The 21,870-nt window shown below is 45.7% G+C and overlaps 2 protein-coding genes across 4 annotated transcripts in view; one reads left to right on the forward strand and one right to left on the reverse strand.

Moving 5' to 3' along the window:
* The window catches only part of LOC115095337 (anoctamin-10-like), a 79,587-nt gene extending 68,926 nt beyond the window's left edge, over positions 1-10,661 (forward strand). Inside the window, exon 13 of one of the 2 annotated variants that reach the window (XM_029608866.1) lies at positions 8,932-10,661. In XM_029608866.1, coding sequence (XP_029464726.1) covers positions 8,932-9,177 — 246 coding nt within the window. In that variant the 3' untranslated portion in view covers positions 9,178-10,661. Of the gene's footprint in view, positions 1-749; positions 2,152-8,931 lie in introns of those variants that run through there. The other variant, XM_029608867.1, reaches the window with a different exon arrangement.
* A 6,128-nt stretch (positions 10,662-16,789) lies between these two features.
* Positions 16,790-21,870, reverse strand: part of LOC115095338 (SNF-related serine/threonine-protein kinase-like) — a 90,428-nt gene continuing 85,347 nt past the window's right edge. For both annotated transcript variants that reach the window (XM_029608868.1, XM_029608870.1), the window contains exon 6: positions 16,790-18,892. In XM_029608868.1, coding sequence (XP_029464728.1) covers positions 17,653-18,892 — 1,240 coding nt within the window. In that variant the 3' untranslated portion in view covers positions 16,790-17,652. The remainder of the gene's footprint in view (positions 18,893-21,870) is intronic.

Genomic DNA, 21,870 nt, shown 5'->3' on the forward strand with positions numbered 1-21,870 from the left:
GCACTCACTTTACTACCTCCATACACACAACTAAGTCCTACTTAATCTCTAATAATGGGGGATTTTGTGAAATATCACACCAGAAGTTCTAATATTAGTGAAATCTGACTGCCCCAGAGAGCTCACTTGGTTATATAACCCTGCCCATGACACTAATTGTTGCCCCTTGATTGCTTGGCAAAGCCCACCTATAACTACTCTGCATCACCAAAATGTGATAATTTGTGCATATTTCAATAATACTGTATCTCCTCTACCTGGGAGTTAAAATTCCTGACACCGTTCAGGGTAAGTATCCTTATTGATTGCTGCTGAGCACTCACATCCAGCTCGGAGATCTTGGCCAAGCACCCGCTGCCAGCTCAGAGGCCATGCCAAGTACTTGCACTTCCAGCACATGCCTGAGTGTCCATGGCCTGCTCAGATAATCCAGTCAGATCCTAGCTTGTGCCTGAATGCTCGCCCCCATGTCAGAGATCATAACTGAGCCTGTGCTCCCTTACCTAAGAGACCACGGCTGAGTCCATTTTCCCAGCTCAGAGATTGCCACCGAATGCTCATCCTCCCAGCTCTGAGATCATGGTTGAGTCCCATGCAGAGAGAGAGAGTGTGTGTGTGTGTGTGTGTGTGTGTGTGTGTATGTGTATGTATATATATATATAAAATGGAGTCAGAATATATTAATTCAGCAATAGTTCATGTATTCCTGATTTGATCTGATTAACCCTGGGTTTATTATTTGATATTAGGAAATTAAAAAAGCCCTTTCGATATCCTGAGGAAGAGAAGCAAAGTCTGCTGGGAAGAGATTGTCTGGGAGTGGCTGGAGCAGGAGTTCCTTTCCCCTCAAGATGTTCCGAGTCTCCGTATCTGAGGATTGAGGAGGTTTTAAATGATATCCCACAATCCTCCTCAAAAGAACTTATGTGTAATTGGTGTACAGTGTGTTTGTTTAATGAGTGCACTGTTTGTGTACAGTGTATGAGTGTGTGTGTGCGCGCTTCTGAATGGAGCAGAGGTTACAACTCTAAACAGCAGTGATACAACAGCATCGGGCTTCCAAGAAGGCTGAGGGAATCAGCATGGAGGAACCATGGTTATAACCCAAATGTCAGTGAGCATGGGGAGGTTGGATTTTTCACAACAGCCTCACTATCTTTGGCAGCTGAAGGGATTATTACAAAACTTGGTAATAATCCAGAACCGAGGGCTTGGGTTATTGAACTTGTAAGAATGAATGTTAAGAAGAGCAAGGCCTAGAATGCCCTACCAGCAGACATGGTGGAGGCCATCGCGCTAATGGATTTCAGGCATGTGTGCCAGGGATATGGAGAGCACTGCTAGCAGAAGTCAGGCAAGAGATAGGGTGGGGGTGGGGGAGTGGGCACTTGGTGCTGGGTTTCATATGGGAATTTGCATGTGCATCTCCCCATAGAGGATGAATCTCAACTGGGCAGACTGGATTAGATCATTTTGGTCTTTATCTGCCATTATTTATTCTGTCTCTGCTCAGCATATGCACAGCACACACTGCATATGTGCAAGGCATACAGCTGTGATGGGGCACACGTGTGTTTCTTCACACGTGAAGAAGGGGTATGTCAGATCTCCAAAACTCTTGTATTTCAGCATTATGTTTGTTGGGTCTTTATAAGGAATCTGATCCTGGAAAGAGTTTAGTTATGGTAAAGGCCTTTTTGCTCTGTGATCAATACATTGATAAACAATTAGATGATTTCGGGCAGTAAATTCACTGAGTGTGCTAATGAATAAACTTGACTTATTTACTGTAGTGAGCTAGAGCAAGAACAACACTGACTCCAGTCTGCAGCAAGATGAGCAGAGGCTTAATGACTCCAACCTTCATTTGTTCAGTAACTCATGTGTATAGTTCTTTCAGAAACAGAATCAGTTCTTTAAGAAGGGATATGAACATTTCAATCGGTGCTAGATTCTTCTTATACGTGTCTTGCAATGTAACGTCACCCATGATGAAAGGTTCTCTGGGACTTTTAATAATGACACCTTGAAGTTTGATTCCATATAGAAACATAGAAATGACGACAGAAGAAGACCAAACGGCCATTCCAGTCTGCCCAGCAAGCTTTCACACTTATTTTTCTCATACTTATCTGTTACTCTGACTGCTGAGTTCAGGGCCCTTATTGGTAACTTTTTGGTTCTAATTTCCTTCCTCCCCTGCCATTGATGTAGAGAGCAGTGCTGGAGCTGCATTAAAGTGAAGTATCAAGCCTAATTGGTTAGGGGTAGTAACCACCGTAATAAGCAAGCTACTCCCATGCTTGTTTCCCCAGCCTGTGCAATTTAGTCCTTGTTGGTTGTTGTCTGAATATAAATCCTCTTTTCTTCATTCCCCCTGCAGTTGAAGCAGTGAGCTGCGCTGTATATGTATTCAAAGTGAAGAATCAGGCTTAATTGGTTCGGGGTAGTAACCACCACAACAAGCAAGCCACTCCCACGCTTATTTGTTTACCCAGACTATGCAATTTAGTCATTGTTGGTTGTTGTCTGAATATAAATCCTCTTTTCTTCATTCCCCCTGCCATTGAAGCAGAGAGCTATGCTGGATATGCATTGAAAGTGAAGTATCAGCCTTATTTGGTTTGGGGTAGTAACAGCTGCAACAAGCAAGCTACTCCCAAGCTTATTCGTGCATGCAAATCCTTTGTCCCACATTTCCTCTTGCCGTTGAAGCATAGAGCAATGTTGGAGTCACATTAACAGTGAGTATGTTTATTGAATAAGGGTATTAATCACCAGGTAGTAGTCGTCATTCGCGCAAGCTACCCCCATCCAATTCTCTTCATTCACATCCTCTAGACTTTATGGATCCACAGTGTTTATCCCACGCCCCTTTAAATTCCTTCAGTTTTGGTCTTCACCACTTCCTCCGGAAGGGCATTCCAGGCATGCACCACCCTTTCTGTGAAGAAATACTTCCTGACATTGGTTCTGAGTCTTCCTCCCTGGAGTTTTAAATCATGACCCCTGGTTCTGCTGATTTTTTTCCAATGGGAAAAGGTTTGTTGTTGTCTTTGGATTATTAAAACCTTTCAAGTATCTGAAAGTCTGTATCATATCACCCTGCTCCTCCTTTCCTCCAGGGATATATCATTCTCTCCCAACATGGGTTTGATCCCATGACCCACAGATTAAAGGTCTCATGCGTTACCATTTGAGCTACTCAGGCTTATCTATAAGACAACCCAAGAAAATAGTGTTACAGTTTTGGCTGCAGTGCAACCGCCTCACCACCAGGGGTCCCTCTAGTGCTGGCTCTCCTGACAGGCCCAGGCCATCTCCCCTGTCCACTCTATGTTCTGGGTTGGCCCTTATAACCCTGCCTGACAGTTCCCTCGGTGCTTCGGCATCGAGCTCTCCTGGGCTCCCTGCTCTAGCCTTGCGCGGCCTTCGGGCCTTTCCTTGCTTTGCCCTGCGCGGCCTTCGGGCCTTTCCTTGCCTTGCCCTGCGCGGCCTTCGGGCCTTTTTCTTGCCTTGCCTTGCGTGGCCTACGGGCCTTCTGACCTGCCTGCTCTGCTTACGGTGTGTGGCCTACGGGCCTTCTGTGTATGTGTGGCCTACGGGCCTTCTGACCTGCCTGCTCTGCTTACGGTGTGTGGCCTACGGGCCTTCTGTGTATGTGTGGCCTACGGGCCTTCTGACCTGCCTGCTCTGCTTACGGTGTGTGGCCTACGGGCCTTCTGTGTGTGTGTGTGTGTGTGGCCTACGGGCCTTCTGACCTGCCTTGCCCTGACTACGGTGTGTGGCCTACGGGCCTTCTGTGTGTGTGTGTGTGGCCTACGGGCCTTCTGACCTGCCTTGCCCTGCTTACGGTGTGTGGCCTATGGGCCTTCTCTGCCTTGCCTTGCTTACTGTGTGTGGCCTACGGGCCTTCTGACCTGCCTTGCCCTGACCCAGCCTGAACCCAGACACTGCTACTTGCCGCCTGCCCTGACCCAGCCTAGACCCAGACACTGCTACTTGCCGCCTGCCCTGACCCAGCCTGAACCCAGACACTGCTACTTGCCGCCTGCCCTGACCCAGCCTGAACCGAGACACTGCTACTTGCTGCCTGCCCTGACCCAGCCTGGAACCAGACACTGTTTCTAGCCATTCCTGTCTCTCTCCACCTGGAGCCACCCTGCTGGGTGGTGTTCACGACTCCTGACCGGAGCCCAAGCGTAACAAATAGGGCCAGTTCTTCCATTAGGGGGTAGATTTTCAGACGAGCGCGAACAGCCTACTTTTGTTTGCGCTCCAGGCGCAAACAAAAGTACGCTGGATTTTAGTAGATACGCGCGTAGTCGCGCGTATCGGCTAAAATCCTGGATCGGCGCGCGCAAGGCTATCGATTTCGTATAGCCTGCGCGCGCCGAGCCGCGCAGCCTACCCCCGTTCCCTCCTAGGCCGCTCCGAAATCGGAGCGGCCTAGAAGGGAACTTTCCTTTGCCCTCCCCTCACCTTCCCCTCCCTTCCCCTACCTAACCCACCCGCCCGGCCCTGTCTAAACCCCCATCCTACCTTTGTCGGGGGATTTACGCCTCCCGGAGGGAGGCGTAAATCCCCGCGCGCCAGCGGGCCTCCTGCGCGCCGGGCCGCGACCTGGGGGCGGGTACGGAGGGCGCGGCCACGCCCCCGGGCCGTAGCCACGCCCCGTACCCGCCCCCAAAACGCTGCCGACACGCCCCCGGAACGCCGCGACGACCGGGCCCGCCCCCCGACACGCCCCCGACACGCCCCCCCTCCGAGAACCCCGGGACTTACGCGAGTCCCGGGGCTCTGCGCGCGCCGGGAGGCCTATGTAAAATAGGCTTCCCGGCGCGCAGGGCCCTGCTCGCCTAAATCCGCCCGGTTTTGGGCGGATTTAGGCGAGCAGGGCTCTGAAAATCTACCCCTAGGTGAACAAGATGGTCACTTAAGGCACCAGAATTTGGGACGGGGAGGGGAGCAAATACCTCCAGGTGCTGCCTACCCACTTATAAAGGGAAGAGAAGGGAAGATAAAGGAGGTGGAGACAGAGAGGAAGCTGGATGGTAGGAGAGTTGTGGAGCGAGGGTGTTCAGGTGAAGCTAGGGTGCAGAAAAAGAGAGGATTCTGGGTAGGTAGAAGATGGAGAGAGAGAGAGAGGATGCTGGGGATTGCAAAAAAAAAAAAGGAGTGTGGGGTAATGTTGAGTTGCTGGGTAGGAAGTGAAGGAGAGAAAGAGGAAGAAACTAGGTAAGGAAAGTAGAAATACTGGACAGAAAAAGAAGGGATGCTAGGAGAAAGGGAGCGGGATGCAGGACCTGGTGAGAAGGCAGTAAAAGGTGGATGCTGAGTGAGGAGAGGAGGATGTTATACCAGAGCTGCCATCATTGGGAAGGGTGCAAGATTGAAAGTCCACCTAGTGCACCTAATCCCCTTGCACCGGCCCAGCCAGAATCAGCTTGGTGCTTGCTAACACAACGCTGGCTCAGTACTGACTTAGAGGGCATAACATTCCTTAATAGAGGTTTGGCAGCTGTGGTTCTCAACAGTTGTAAACATGTGGATCTCGGGCTTAGTTAGAATACATAAAGTAATTGGTTCTAAGATCAAATATGTGCCAGTATGTCCGGTGCATATTCCATACACACTGAAAACCAGCTTCTAAGGATCTACTTCTGCCCTAGCACTGTGCAGGAACTTTGCCTCAGTACTAACTTACAGGCCGATACAGTACAGTGCCCTCCAACGGAGCACTCTGTTAGCCGGCATTTGGACGTGCATTTTCGATGCGCTAGCTTTACCCCTTATTCAGTAAGGGGTAATAGCGCGCCCAAAACGCACGTCCAACCCCCCCGAACGTAATAGCGCCCGCAACATGCAAATGCATGTTGATGGCCCTATTAGGTATTCCCACACGATTCAGTAAGTAAAATGTGCAGCCAAGCCACACATTTTACTTTTAGAAATTTGCGCCTACCCAAAGGTCGGCGTTAATTTCTGCCGGCACCGGGGAAGTGCACAGAAAAGCAGTAAAAACTGCTTTTCTGTACACCCTCCGACTTAATATCATAGCGATATTAAGTCGGAGGTCCCGAAAGTTACGAAAAGTTAAAAAAAAAAAATTGAAATCGGCCCGCGGCTTGAAAACCGGACGCTCAATTTTGCCGGCGTCCGGTTTCCGAGCCCGTGGCTGTCAGCGGGTTTGAGAACCGACGCCGGCAAAATTAAGCGTCGGCTGTCAAACCCGCTGACAGCCGCCGCTCCTGTCAAATAAGAGGCGCTAGGGATGCGCTAGTGTCCCTAGCGCCTCTTTTTACCGCCAGGCCTAATTTAAAGAAATTAATTTAGTGAATCGCGTGCACAGGAGAGTGACCTGTGCGCTCGCCCGCTCTCCCACGGGTTTTACTGTATCGGCCGTTACAGAGAAGGGTGCCCCCACCTCACATCATGATGGGATCCTGAGTCACAGGGAAGATTGCTCCCTAACACTAATCTTGGACATGGGATCAGAGGGAAGAGAGCCTGCTACAGAACTCATTCAGAATGAATTTCGATTCCGGGTTCCTTAGAGATTCAGAGGTCCAGATTCAGCCATGGGCAGTGTGGATAAGTTATCCAGGTAATTTAGACAGGATATTGTTCAGTGGTGCAGCTGAATATTCCCAGTTAGATTCAAAGTTACCTGGATAACTTTAGGGCAGCCTCAGGACATGAGCAGACTTATTCAGTTAACTTACCCAATTACTCTGAATATTGGAGTTATCTGGCTAAGCCTGGCCTGCCCCAGAAAGTTCTTATCTGGATATCTTAACACCGTAAGTCAAGCTGATGATTGCAGCGGAAATGGCTACAAGCACAGTTTATCTGGCTACATCCTGAACGTAGCCTGACAAGCCATCTGAGTAATAGACCTCTTGCTATTCAAGTACTGCCCTTGCCATATTTCAGATGTTATAGGATGAGATTACAGGACATTTTTGGGCAGTCCTAGATTTCTGACAACTCTATCCAGATACATTATTATGGCACTGATTTTAAATGATGGAAGCAAGGACTGCAGATACCACAATGCTCTGGAATGTAAAATTTAAAAAAATTAAAAAAAAAAAAAAAAAAGACTGGCCAAAAGCCATTCGGTAGCTCTAGGTTTTATGTCTGCTAGTGCTGCGCATCTAATACAAACTCTAAGCAGTTACAGAAGGGATTCCCCACAGTTATAATGGTGTAATCATATATAAGGACTGTACGATGCTCTCAGGAAATGATTCCCCTCTTGAATACTGTCAACAGGAAAGTTGTGGGAGTTTCTTCACAATTACAGTTTAAAATTGCCACATGGTTCCATGTCAATGGGCTGATCCAGTTCTGCTTTCACCCTGTTACATGCTTGGAAAACAGGAATAAAAGTGCATGCATGCTTTCTCTACAACCTGATGGCATCTCTCAGAAGGTGCCAGTCTCAAGATATGTCCAGTTTTGGTGTGTGTGTGTGTGCTTGTGTGTGCATGTGTGTGCATTTACCTGCCATAGCTGAAGCTTCCCTCCCCATTCTGTGTCAGTCAAGTATAGCGGTGGTTCCCAAATCTGACTTCTTGACTCCACACCAATTGCATTTCCAAGATATCAATAATAAATATGCACAAGATAAATTTGCATATATTAAGTTTCCAATGAATGCATATTCGTTGTGGATGTCCAGAAAACCTAGCTACGGAGTGATGAGGACAGGTTTAGGAGCAACTGCTATAGAGCTGTCTTGGCCAATGGGAAAATGTAGGACAGTGATGGAAAAACCAAGTCAGCCAAGGGTCCACCAATCTCAGATAAAATTTTGAGTTCGACTTAATTCTTCGTAGCACAACAAATTATGAATCTTGCTTTGGAACTTAAACTGTCCATCAGTGTGTTGCTAACTAGAAGCTCCTTTAATGCTAGGGCTGGCATTCAGCACCATAGCTAGAAGGAAAGACTGAGTTAGTCCACGTTTCCATCTGTTGCATGCATGGACTTATAGTTCTTTGTTTCTTAAGAAATTGGATCTGCAAAGCCCTGCAAGCAGAAAATGTAAAAAAAAAACAGCCACTCCCTGCAGACATGCGGTAATCTTGTTTAACAGTGATCTGTACCTATATGGTGTATACTTTCTGGAGGAACTCACAAGTACATCAGGCCTCCAGCTGCTGAAGGCTAGAAAAGGAAGCAGAAGGGATCAGGGCTAGCCCTACCATCATCATTTAAGTGCCCAAACTTTACTGCGTGGACCTACCTCCTGCTGAAGCATGGTTATATACAGACAGGATTGTTTTAGCAGAAATTTAAGCTTTTTGACACCATAAAGGTGATGTGTAGGCCCTTGGCGGGAGGCAGACAGCTCCTACTGGCACACCAGCAAGACAATCACTCTGGGTAGCGAAACCACCTTGCTCTAAGTCATCAAGAACATGTGATCCAGTTCCGATTTTCCAGCTCCTAGTTGAAAGAGTGGCACATGGAGAAACTCCCAGAATACTTTGTAACATAACAAAAAAATGTAACGAGCAGAAAGGGGACAAAGAGTCATTAATGTATATCCTATCCATTATCCAATTACTCTTTAGATCACAATCCAAGACTGAATTTTAAAAATCCTGACAAAGCTGAGGGAATATAGCACAGTCTGCCATCGTACCTTTTTTTAAATTAAGATGATCAGATAGGTAAAGGACAGGTCGGCTCCATCTTGATTTTATGCCGTTGCACCTAGGGCTTTTGTTAGATAAATTGAAACTATAAAATCCATAATGGCATGTGGGAAAAGCAGGACCGGCTCAGCGTGCCCCTTATGAGGTGGTCACCTGTCTTCAATCTGATGTCAGACTGCAATCTAATAAACCCCACCCAATGGTGACTTCATGGGTTGTGGGTGGGGTTTACAGTAGCAAATCATGATTTATTTTTTTTCAGGCCATTTTTGCCAAAGTACGTGACTGCAAGGCTGTTGTGCTTCCATGCCTCTCAAAGCTGAACCAGCCACTGTCCTGCCTAGTGATGGAAGAAAATAAACAATGTACAAAAAGGATGAAACCAAGATCATTCTTTATTTGGGTTCTCCTCAATCCGTCAGTGTACAGCACCCAGAATCAAGGTACAACTCGTGTCACTGTTCATTTCTTGCCAGCAAGAAAAAGAGCTACAGTAATAAATAAATAGGCATATTGCTAATGGGGTATATCTGGGAATAGCATAAGGTATATTATGTACAGTACATACTATTGGATTGCAGCTTACATTTAACCGATAGGTTTGGTATCCCAGGCTCTCTAGCCCTGGAGGAATGGAACTCAAAGCAGGCAATGATTTTTTAATTTTGGGTCATCCATCGAGGTGTAGAATGCAAGACATGAACTGAGCAATCCGATTAGCTATAATTGGTCACACATGCAGGAAAGTATCCAAACAAATGTACAAGCGCCGATTCCCTGAGCCATCTAGTCCTAGAGGTGAAAGGCCCTGTATTCCTGTGCCGATCCCCTTCTTCATCTAGTTTTGTTGCAAAAATGACCTGTATCCCAAGGCTGAGTCATCAAGTTATACAAAGTGAACTGTTAGTATGGCAAATGTACTATTCCAATAGACTCTTTATAGGTCAAGATTTTGTATTAATCAAAAAAAAAAATGCAACTTTGTGGAGACTCCAAAGCAAAGATCTGGAAAGTGCTGGAGGTTAGAATCTGAACACTAATGGGTAAGGGGAGCACGGCAGTACCTATATTTTTGGTAAATAATTATTCTGTAAATCTTGTAATTACTTATCATGGGAAGCTGTAGATTTGGTAATGTGTTAAAAAATAACATCAGTCCTTTGTACTTTTTAAAGTGGTGCTTGTAATGGATTCTGATGATACAGTAACAGTTGGAACTGGACGTAGGCTGCCACTGCAGGCATGCCGCTCTGCATATGTGACAGCAGTAATGTCACCAAATGAATTTCATACCTGCAGCAATATCAAAAGCTAAGCTCCCACTAATACTACTATCTTTTTTTTAAACAGATATTTCCAATATTACAGTCTCATATGACAAGTAACATAGTAAATGACGGCAGATTAAAGACCCAAATGGTCCATCCAGTCTACCCAGCAAGTAACTACAGTGTTCATTCATGTTAATATTCTTTTAAAAATCTGTTAGGTTTCCCTTGATCTCAAAATATTATGTAGTTCAATGCAACAACAACAAAAAAAAGATTCCAGTTAGCAAGCCAAATGCTCACCTTGGTCCATAGACAACAAAATGCAATGCTCTGTGCATTTACATTGCACTGTCAGCCTGTGCTGCACTGGTGGGCATTATCTACCACCTGGAAGATGGAGGCATGATTGGCACATATCAGAAATTGTTAGCAATAGTGGATCAGGGGAATCATTAGGAAGCAACAGAATGGAGAAGGACCGGCATGGTGTACGGTGCAGAAGTCAGAATGGTGGTCAAGGTTCAGTGGCTGTCATAAAAGAGACACCAAGGGGAGTGCAAGGCTGGGGAGCAAGGAGAATGGTCATGCATGACTTTCCTGCTGGTCAGTCACGCAGAGCCACAGGTAGCTGGATGGGTGAGAGTGCTGCTTTCTTTAGCAGAAGTAGGACTGGGTTCTTTGTAGACTGCAATACTTTTTATTGGACCAACATTAAAAAAAAGTCAACAGATGATTTAGCAGATGAGCTTTTGAAACTATGTAGGTCCCTTCTTCAGATGTGAAAGCAAGGCTAAAAGTATTTTTTTTTCTTTCCTAGAAAGCATTTATTTCTCAAAACTGTTTTGGTAGGAGACTTCCCCCCAGTAAGTGTATTCAGGAGGCTTAAAATAGAAACTGGATTAACATCAAGTAGCATTAACATTCCTATGTAGCAGCTTAGCAGGAATGCAAGTGGTTGTTAAAAGCGACTATAATGAGCCAAGAATCCAATGTCTTGATTCGGATCTTTTTTTATCTTGCAGATCAATATATTTACGTGCATGGTTTTAATGTTACCTTTAAGGAACAAATACAGGAAAATGAGAGACTGAGGATCCTAGCTGAGAGAAATACTGTCCCAGAGACGTGTTTGGGTCAGATAGAGTGCATCATGGGTGCTTCATCCTAGTCCGGAGGGCTTGTTTGGTGCGACCCACATACTATTTGTTGGGACATTTCTTATAGTACTGTAAGTGCAGGTGAATGATCTGTGTACTTCAGTACATTTTGGTATGCTGTGGGGACAGTAGTTTATGTGCATATATGTCTGCAGCTCTGGTCCTGCAATAAGAAGAAATGGAAGACTTACAAACATATATGCACGCCACCCAGGATGAATCCTTATCAATAAAATATCCAACTCCTATGGGGCAATGTTTCTCCCAAATAGGAGATATTTACATTGACCCTTAAAAGCAAATTTAAAAAGCATACAACAAAGAACATGGAAATACAAAATCAGGCCACGGGATTCATAGCTCATTATACTTGATTTTACATTTTCTGCTCAACGTTCTGATGAGGTGTTACTCTAACAGCTTGCTTGCAGTATTTCTGACACCTCCTGTGCCAACATGTCTGCTAACTGATACTAATTGATGCTCATCTGGGCTTCGCTTGACACCTCTTGAACACTTCAACTGTGGGAATTCTTGCCCCATAACATTCCCTAATTATGCATGTGCTTCCTTTTCAGCCATGCAGCCACATCTGCAGAAGGAGCCTGTACTGGGACCGGTGCCTTTTAGATATTTCTAAATGATCTAGAAAAGAGAGTTATGAGCACGGTGCTCAAATCTGCAGATGACACAAAATCGTTCAAAGTTGTCCGATCACTAGCCAATTACAAGGAACTGCAAGAGGGCCTCATGAGACTGGGGGATTGGGTATCCAAATGCAGATGAAATTTAATGTGGACAAGTGCAAGGTGATGCACATAGGGAAGAAAAATGTAAACTATAGGCACATGATGCTGGGCTCCATATTTGGCATCATTACCCAGGAAAAGGATCTCGGAATCATTGTGAACAATACTTTGAAATCCTCAGCACAGTGTGTGGTGGCAGTCACAAAAGCAAATGGAATGTTAGCTATTATAAGGAAAGGAAGAGAAAATAAAACAGAGAGTATCATAATGCCTCCGTATCAATCCATGGTGCAACTGCACCTTGAGTATTATGGTGCAACTCTGGTCGCTCATCTCAAAAAAGATATAATGGAACTAGAAAAAAGTACAGAGAAGGGTGACCAAGATGACGAGAGGGATGGAAAGGATCCCCCATGAGGTGAGGCTAAACAGGTTAGGGCTCTTCAGTCTAAGGAAGAGACAGTTGAGAGAAGATGTGAAAGAAGTTTGCAAAATCATGAGCGGGGTGGAATGGGTATACAGGGCATGGCTATTTACCTTTTCAAATAGGGCTGGGACTAGGGGACATTCCAGGAAGCTAATAGCACATTTAAAACAAATCACAGAAATTATTTTTACTCAGCGCACAGCTAAACTATGGAATTTGTTGCCAGAGGATGTGGTGAAAGCTGCGTAGCTGGGTTCAAAAAGGGTTTAGACAAGTTCCTGGAGGAAAAGTCAATAAACTTTTATTAGCCATCCAGACCTGGGAAAGCCACTGCTTAACCCTGGTTATGAGCAAGGAGGATTGGATCTATTCTTTGGGATCCTGCTGCCTGCTTGTGACTTGCATTGGCCACTGTCAGAGACTGTATGTTGGGTTTGGTCTCACCTAGTATGGCATTTCTTATGTTCTTATAAGCCTATAAGCTCAATGATTATTCTTATATTGACCTAATAAAAATATATCACAGTCTACAAATAATCCACAATACAGCCACTAGGACTACAAGAACTTTGTATTATAGAAGAGGAACTATAACAACTGGAGTGTGAAGTACAGTTCCATAGCCCACAGAACAAAATTTCAGACCCTGCATTTGAAAGATTTTGAAAGACTAGAGAAAGTACAGAGGAGGACAAAAACTTGGGAAAGCCACTACTTATCCCTGCGAGTGAGCAAAATGGAATGGAACTACTCATTGGGATCTGTCGGGTACTTCCTAGGGATCTGGACTGGCAACTGTCAGAGACAGGGTCTGATGGACCTTTGGTCTGACACAACCTGGCACATCTTAGGTTCTTAAGTAGCTGTAGATGGAAACACAGGGCACTATAGCCTTCTTGGGTCGCATTCTCATTGAGCTGGAATAGGAAGGTGCCGATTCAGAGAGAGATCATTTTAGGTGTTGGACTAGAGACAATTTAGTTGCAACAGTGTTTCTTTCACCTTGCTCTGGATCACCATTGCAGGACTGCTAGACAACTAGAGGGACAGCTGAATAAGGTTGAATATAAGGTTGGTCTCTCTGGTCTCTCATCCTACTCTATATAAGTCACTTGAAGTTATAAAACCTAAAATGGAGGCTCCTGTCCCTGATAACTTTCAGAAGACCAGATGCATAGGACGATACTATCTATCCAGATAAGCAATCATATATCAGTATAATAAAGCTGTCATTCCTTCAAAGGGACACTGCAGTAATATACAAAAGCATATCATATCTCCCTGAGCTCACATTTACAGTATGACTGACATCTCAGCAATGGGAACATTTCCATGACTTATACAGTATCTCAGAATGGACTTGGCACATCACAGACCTAAGGCCATGCAAACAACCTCTCATATCAAAGCAATTTACAACCTATGCTAACACCTGATATAATTTTATTGCTATTACAAGCCAACGAAGGAAGAGTCATATTTTTGGTTTGAGCGATTATTAGAACATGGACCAACATTTAGCCAAGTGGATTGCATGTTTCTAATTTAGTTGCCATGACACCGGGAGTCATTCATTCAGTCAGGTCACTCAAGTTATGTGACACACCCCTTTCACTAGGTGTGTAACTTAGTGCAGCTACGTGGAATGGAATGACAATTGGACCATTCCATCGTGAGAAATAATGGAAACTCTTTCCTCATGGTCAGACAACTTTTTTTTAAAAGTTTATAAAGCACCTACAAATGTGAAATCATAGGTTAACAGGTGCCACCATGCATTATCATACAGAAGGGGCTGAAAGAACCACATGCCTCAGTACACTGTCTTAAGATTTTCTTGACCAAGCTTGCATATAGTAAAATTATTACACAATAACAGATACTGTGCACAAAGTCTATTAACCTGTGGTATATAAAGAGCAAGAATGATGCTCTATAACAACTCTTGAGAACTATGCATATATATTCACTGCCTAGCCACCCTATATGACATATATAGTCATTCTGCTGGAAGAATCCCTCTTTATGTCCCAGCAATTTCATCCTGCGCCTTTGGTTTGCCAGCTCAGCATTATTTTTATATCCTCTTCTCAGCTTTTGCAACAGTCCTTGGCCAGGGGCCACAACAACTGAAGTGTCCTTTGGAACTCAGCCAATGTGGACCTTAAGTCTGGCCACAAGGTGTCACCCTTAAGTGTTGGTTGGGACTCCCTCTACATCCACTCCTCACCTTCATTGCCTATGAACACTGCCTCTGCAGCTTCCCCAACCCTGGCCGGTTTGAGGAACAGAAGATAGAGCCCCAGCTCCTCAGCATGACAATGTACAGCACTTGCCACCAAGCCACCAGCCGTCCCCAAGAAAACTCATTTTGATGAGAAGATGGAATAAAAGAAGAATGGGTTTTATCATCCAAATGGGAAAGGGTTCCATTTCAAATGGATCTTTCATCTCAAACTTAAACATGAAGGCCTGGATTTGAGCCTCTCTTATATAGATCCATAATGCTGATTATGGATCAGGAAAGTATGCAGTAATGACTCTTGCTGATAGACATGATTCAATCCAGTTGCATCTAAGATAATTAGCCCCTATATGACTTCTATGAACCTCCCTCCGTGCACTCTTTATACAGAGCCTCAGGAGATAGAATCCCATGCAGGCCTTGCCCCATCTAGTCAGGATCATCTCTGGAGGTGACCGCACATGCCCGCCCCCTATCCCTCACTACATAAAACATCCCAAAAGCTTTAGATCAAGCCCTGGGTCATCACAGCACTCAAGGGTCCTGTACATAAAAAGGGGCTACAAGACAAATCACCGGTCTTACAGCAAATTTTCTGTGATAATAAATGCTTTGTAAAGAAGACCTGTGTTTAGCTTCTATGAGGTTTCCAGGCATTATCTGCTTACTTTTCTGATTAAAATCCTCTTAGCATGAGGTGAAAATGAAATGCAAATTGCATTATGTACTAAAGAAATACTGAACATGTGAATAATACATTCTGCACCTGTACTATATGTGGGTAACATAAGGAATTAAATTTTTTTTTAAGCTTTCTGGCACAAAATTTCCTCCTCCTTTGGCCTTCTAGTGTAATTGTAACTGGCCTCTGCTAGACTATGGCACCAAGAGCCTTCATTAATAATACTTGTTATTATAGAGCTTCTGGCTATGTGCAGCACTGTACAATAATGATAAGTATGTGGGTATGATAAGTCCCTGCCCAAAGAGCTTACCTGAGGCAACAGGAAATAAAGTGACTTGCCCAAGATCACAAAGACTGACTGTTGGGAGAAGTGGAATACGAATCCTGGCTCCCCCGGTACTCAGCCCATTGTTCTAACCAACATGCCACTCCTTCGATTCACATCCAGACTATTTTTCCATTTTTCAACCCAGCCCCATTCCTAGCCAGCCCCACCACTGCAATTACAATCCTCAGCCAGGAATCACACACCTCGGCCTCCTACAGAGCCCATCACACGTGCACCCCGGGCCTGGATGTTAGGTGTCACCGTTGTGCCAGGAGGCGCCTTCCCCATGAACTCTGCCATTGCAAAATCTCTGGCCCATGAAGCAGAAACTGTGTCTGGCAATCAAACTCCAATCCCCACATGGCAGCTATTGGGCCCTGCCCCAGAGGAACTGATGCCCATGGCATCAACTGGGGAAGTGCTCCTTCTAAGCTTGGTATTCCGGATATACACACTGCAATAAATATGCATATAGAAAAAAGAAAGGGGAAGAGAGAAATCTAACCAGTGGATGGAGATAGCTTCCCAGCACTTTTCTGCTTCAGCCCTGAGCATTGATTCTCAATGCCAGTCTTCATGGTCTGGTTTTCGGGAGATCTGGCCCGAATATGCATGAGATATAGTGTCACACACTTGGTGTAAAAGAACCAGGTTAATGTACATTAATTACCCTCAACACCTGTCCTGTTTGGAGGCCATAGTGAGCAGAACTGGGAACCACTGGCCGAGAGGAAACTTGTTATTGCAGAGTTATAACCCCATGACACTGGGTGTTTATAAATAAAATGTTCTCATTGTTACATGCCCCAGTGATACATGTGCTTATTGGGGCAGATTTTCAAAACTTATGCGCACGCGTCCATGTGCGCACGCTACCTGGTGCGCACACATGAGTGCACGATTTTATAACATGCAGCGTGCGCATGTTATAAAATTCCGGGTCGGCGCACACAAGGGGGAGGGCAACTTTAGCAAATACACGTGGTGACGCATCAGGGCCTTCCCCAGTTCCCTCCCAGTCCGCTCCAATTAAGGAGCGGACTGGGAGGGAACTTCCAAATCCCCTAGCATAACCTCCCTTCCCCTTATCCTGCTTTCCCCCTATCCCAACTACCCCAAATTTTCTTATTTTACCTTTTGCTCCTGCCTCGGAGCAGGAGCACGTTGCGCGTGCTGGCACAGCGGCAAATGGCTGCTGGGCGCCTCTAGCCCCGCCCCCGGACCACCCCTTTTTCAAGCCCCAGCACTTACACGCGTCCCGGGGTTTACGCCCTTGGCTGGGCTGTTTGAAAATCGGCCCGGCGCGCGTATGGCCCGGCCACGCGCGTAAACCCCGGAATTTTACGCGCGCCCCGGGGTTTGAAAATCTACCCCAAAGTGCACATTCAGGAATCATGTTTGTAGATTAGTCAGAGGAACCACCAAAATCTAAGCCCTAGATATGATGACTGCGGAACATTCTCAGTGGCAGAAGCAAGAGAAGCAGAATTTAGATGTCCTGAGCACGGCATACAGGACGTATTAAACTTCAAGAGCAAAGCCATGGTTCCTTTAATCCGTAACAAAGTGCATTCTGGCACTGTCCTTGGAACACATCGGGTGATGGATAACCGATCAGCTGCTGGGCACATGCTTGACATGGTTACATGCATGAGAAGGCTTAGCACAGGGAAATGGCAATCTGGTGCTTCCACGGTGCACAGAGGGGGAGGCAACCCCGGCTTCACCTTTCCTGCCCCACCTAGAATATTATAAACATTGAATAAGAAACTTGTAGGTGCTTTATAATAACCAAATGCGTTCTGCAGAGGTACCAGGTATGGTATCTGAGCATTACCCGGCACAACTCTGGGGCTAGTAGAGCTACTTGTGTCACTTCACTCGTCTTACAATCTCCTTATCTGGACTTGCACGAGGTAACAAGTCAGTTAAGAAGTATTAAATTATAGCTTAAGACAGGCAAGCCCTGTTTCGGTCTGTGTGCCCACGGACACTGCGTCATACAGTGTTTGAGAAGTATGATTTTTCCGAAGGTCCTTCAGCTTATACCAAAGCCCACTGTACATGGGGGGGATTCCCTCATGAACAATTTGCCATTTGCATTATAGCTATTCTGTACATTTATATGACATGGCAGCAGTTAAACTGCCCAAGGGACAGAAGGTTCTCCTTGGAACTTGGTTTGATCCGAAATGCTAATGCCTTCTCACATAGAGGAAACTGCAAGATCCTGTCCTTCAGGTTGCCGCTCTTATTTTTAGCAGGGTCCAACTTAATGACAGGGTCCACAGTGCTCTCAATTCCCGTCATGCCACCTTCATGAAAACCTTTGTCGATTTTGTCCGCAGGGTACTTTGGCCTCTTGGAGGCTCCTGTTTCTGAGGTTCCTCTTGACGTTCTAGATCTCTCTTCTAGCGCTGATGCGTCCGCTGAGTTTCCTTGGATATCCTCCCTGCCCTGGACACCGTGGCCCATCACACAGTCAATGACGCTAGCTTTGCTTTTAGTGTGCTGGAGGTGGCTCCCCGATTTCGAAAGCTTCTCTACAGCATTCTCTACCAGCTTGGTTGTATTGTTGTTGTCTTCTCTTCCCGAGCCGTTCTCCAATTCACATTCTTCCAGGACCGCCACCACGTTCTCCGCCTCTGCACAGCAACGTCTGAACTTCTTGCCGCCTCCTCCTTTCTCCACAGTCCCGCAGGACACCTGCTTGCCGAGAGCATCCTTGCCGATGCTCATTTTGGTGTCCCTCACCCTGATGTCACTCGGCTTTCGGATACTTGTTCTTTCTGCGTCTGAGGTTTTGCTGGTTGCTTCTTTGTGACTGGGCCCTACTTTGTTTTGATTGGCCTGACCTCCTGCAGCCTCCAGATTACACTTTGCCTCAGCAACGTGTTCAGAAGCTCCTTGCCTCGCGCCTCCATCCTGAACCTTAACGACACTGTCACGGGAAGCCCGGGCGCTCTGCAAGTCTCTGCTCGGCCCTTGATTTTGTGAGATAATTAAGTCCCCTGTTGTGTCGGCCTTGCCCTTTTCCTGTTCATTCTCTTCCTCTTCCTCTTCACAAATCCGCTGCAAGGCAGGGGCACTTTTGGCAACAGGAGCCTCCGCCACAGAAGGCCTGAGGAGCACTCTGGTTGGTTGGCCAGGGCCATGGGAACCGGGCAGGGCATCCTCCTCGCCCACCAGAGGCAGGGAAACAAACTTCCTGCCCTCCGGCGAGCTCTTTGCAGAATCTTCTGCGGCTGCCCTGGAAGCACACTGCAGGACAGAGAAAGCTGCTAGTTCACCTGGCATCACCAGAAGAGTGGAACGAACTTCAGTATTTGTGCCCGCGGCAAGGCTTTCAGGCACTGGGGATCTGAGTAGGAGAAGAGAAGAGACTTTCAATAGCAATTACAGATCAAAGGACGATTTTTGCATAACTGGAGTAAAGGTTGCCAACAAGCCCGTGTCATAAGGGACAAGCTGCCCCAGTCCCAGCTTTCCCCCCATTAAATCTGCAGACCTGCCGGGCTGCTTTTCCTAGAGATATTGGAATTAGAAATGCACAGATGCAAGACGGTAAAACCGGGAGTGGTTTTGTCCGTTCCTTATGATATGGAGCTTGCTGGCAATCCTAATGCAAAGATGACATCCTTCCTTTCTCGGGTGCAGCAGTGTTTAATACTCATATATGCATTATCAGACCAGTTGACTGACTGCCAGGCCTGCCCGCCCAATAAAGTTATCATTCAGCACAGTGGGACTACCAATTGGAGTAATTCCACCTTAAGCAGCAAATGAACATGCATTCATTTATTTATTTGTAAATAACTTATATTCTGCCTTTTCCAAAAGCTCAAGGTGGCCATACAGGCTAAAATTACTTTACAATATTATGACAAAAAGTAAAATTAAAAAAAAAAAGTAATCTAATAAAATAAAACAATTAAAAACATAAAGGAATAAAATGACAAAGAACAGAGAACCTAACCATATAGGTTCATTATTTAATGACTACCCCATCAAACAACAGATCATTTGGAATTTAAAGAAAGGTATAAAAATAATCAATCATCAAAATAAAAATCAAACGGATGAATGATAAAATACTAACACCACAGGACTTAATCGGTTAAAAGCTTGTTTGCTCGCTGGAATTAAAAAATAACTCTCAGAAACCCCCAACCTCAGACCCTTTTCTGTTAGTACCTAAGCTCTCAAAGCTCACCAACACTTAAACCCAGCCTTCTTACACTGGTCCCCAAGTTATCTCAGAAAAACCCCATATGCAGTATCTTTACTGCTGATCCCTGAACACTTTTTCCAAGGACACTCAAACCCAAGCCTCTTACCACTAGCCCCAAGCTATCCCAAGGACAGCCATACTCTACTCCTGAGGGAATTCTAGGCACAAACACTGAAAATTCTGCAAAATTCAGCATACTGTATATTGGTCAAAATAACACAATGTGTAAATCACAGTCTTTGAGTAATTAATGTAAAATGTAATACAGAAAAGTTATTACTCAAAGATGCAGAGTTTTAAATATTTTGAGCAGAATGTCCCCAGAAGTTCACTGTAGGAGTGTCTCTTTCACCTCTTTCCCTACTCCCCTGGCCAGTCTCCTTTCACTTTGCCTTCTCAGGCCCCAACTCCTCCACCCCTTCCACTCTATCTTCACTCCCCAGCCCTCTCCTCTCTCATACTGGCTCCCTCTGTCCCTCTCACGCATACTCCCTCTCATACAGACTCCAACTCTCTTGCATACACACCCCTTCACACAGACTCCCGCTCACACTCTCACCCGACCTCTGACACAGGCTCCCTCTCTCACACATAAACACCCTTTCTCACAGACTCCATCTCTCTCTTGCACAGACCTGTCCCCTCACACAGGCTCTCTCTTTCGAACACACATACCCCCACATAGGCTCACTCTCTTACACACATACTTACCCCCACATAGGCTCCCTCTCTTTTGCAAACACACCCACACAGGCTCCCTTTCTTTTTCACACACATATCCTCACCCAAGCTACCTTTTTCTCTCTCTCACACACCCCTGCACACAGACTCTCTCACACACACAGACACACCTACCTTCATACAGGCTCCCTCTCTCACAAACATGCACTCACTCACTCATACACACACATCAGCTCCCATTCTCTCACTCATATACACATTCCTTCACAAGGTCTCCTCACATTCACACACACCCATGCATCCTCACACAGACTCCCTCTCTCTCACACATACACACAAACACACACACACCCGTGCACATTGCCTCCCTCTCTCTGTCACACATGCACCTCTGCATACAGGCTCTCTCTCGTCAGGCCTGGCAAATCTTCACTGTGAACGGGATGGGCTCTGCTCACAGCACTCCGGGCCTGCCAGATCTTCACCATGAGTGGGATAGGCTCCACTTAAGGCCTGCTGTGCCTCCCTCCAAATTCTGTGAAAAAATGGAAATTCTGCCCAGGAGGGGAATTCTGCACAAATTCTGAGCTCCCCAGTAGCCCAGCATTCCCCCAGGATTAATATTTATCCCCTTTTCTGATGATCTCTGAGTTACCTCAGAGATGAGAGTCCCAACCCCTTTGCTGCTAGTCCTTGAGCTATCTCAGAGACCTTTCACACCTCCCACCCCTCTTTACCGTTGATCACTGTCTCTCTCACTAGCATTTTAAATCCAGATTTCTTAGCCCTGGGCTCTCTCACTGACACTCAGCCCCAGCTCCTTTACTTCTGGCCCCTGAGCTAGCTGAAGTACCCAGCCTCTTTTATGACTGAACCCTGAGCTCTCTCACTAGCACTCAGACCACCCAGAACATGTTCCTCTGGTCCCCAAATGATCTCAGAGATACCTAAATCCCCAATACTTCATTGCTGGTCCATAAATTCATAGACACCCAAGCCCAACTCCTGTACTGCTAGACCCTGAGCAACTTCTCACCAACACTCAAATCTAGATCTCTTATCTCTTGTCCCCAAGTGCTACTCAGACTGAGATCTCTTCTGCTGCTCACTAAGCTCCCTCAGAGACCCAGCTCCATCCCCTTTACTACTGCTCCTTGAGCTCTCTCAAAAACACTCAATCCCGGTCTCATTATTGCTGGCCGGATGCCAAGGAACCTCAGAGACATTGTGACTTCTTATCCCCCCAAACTGTCTTAGATAATTCCAGGGCAAGGAGTAACCCCAGACCCCTTTCATTCTGTTTCCTAGGGGCTTTTATTTTCCTTTGATATTTATTTTGTTTGCAAAAAAAAAAAACAAAAACAAAGAAAAAAACAAAAAAACTTAAATAAACATCAAATAAAATGAAACTGAATTAAAAAAAAAAT

This window comes from Rhinatrema bivittatum, chromosome 7 (genome assembly GCF_901001135.1).
Source record: "Rhinatrema bivittatum chromosome 7, aRhiBiv1.1, whole genome shotgun sequence".
NCBI lineage: Eukaryota > Metazoa > Chordata > Amphibia > Gymnophiona > Rhinatrematidae > Rhinatrema > Rhinatrema bivittatum.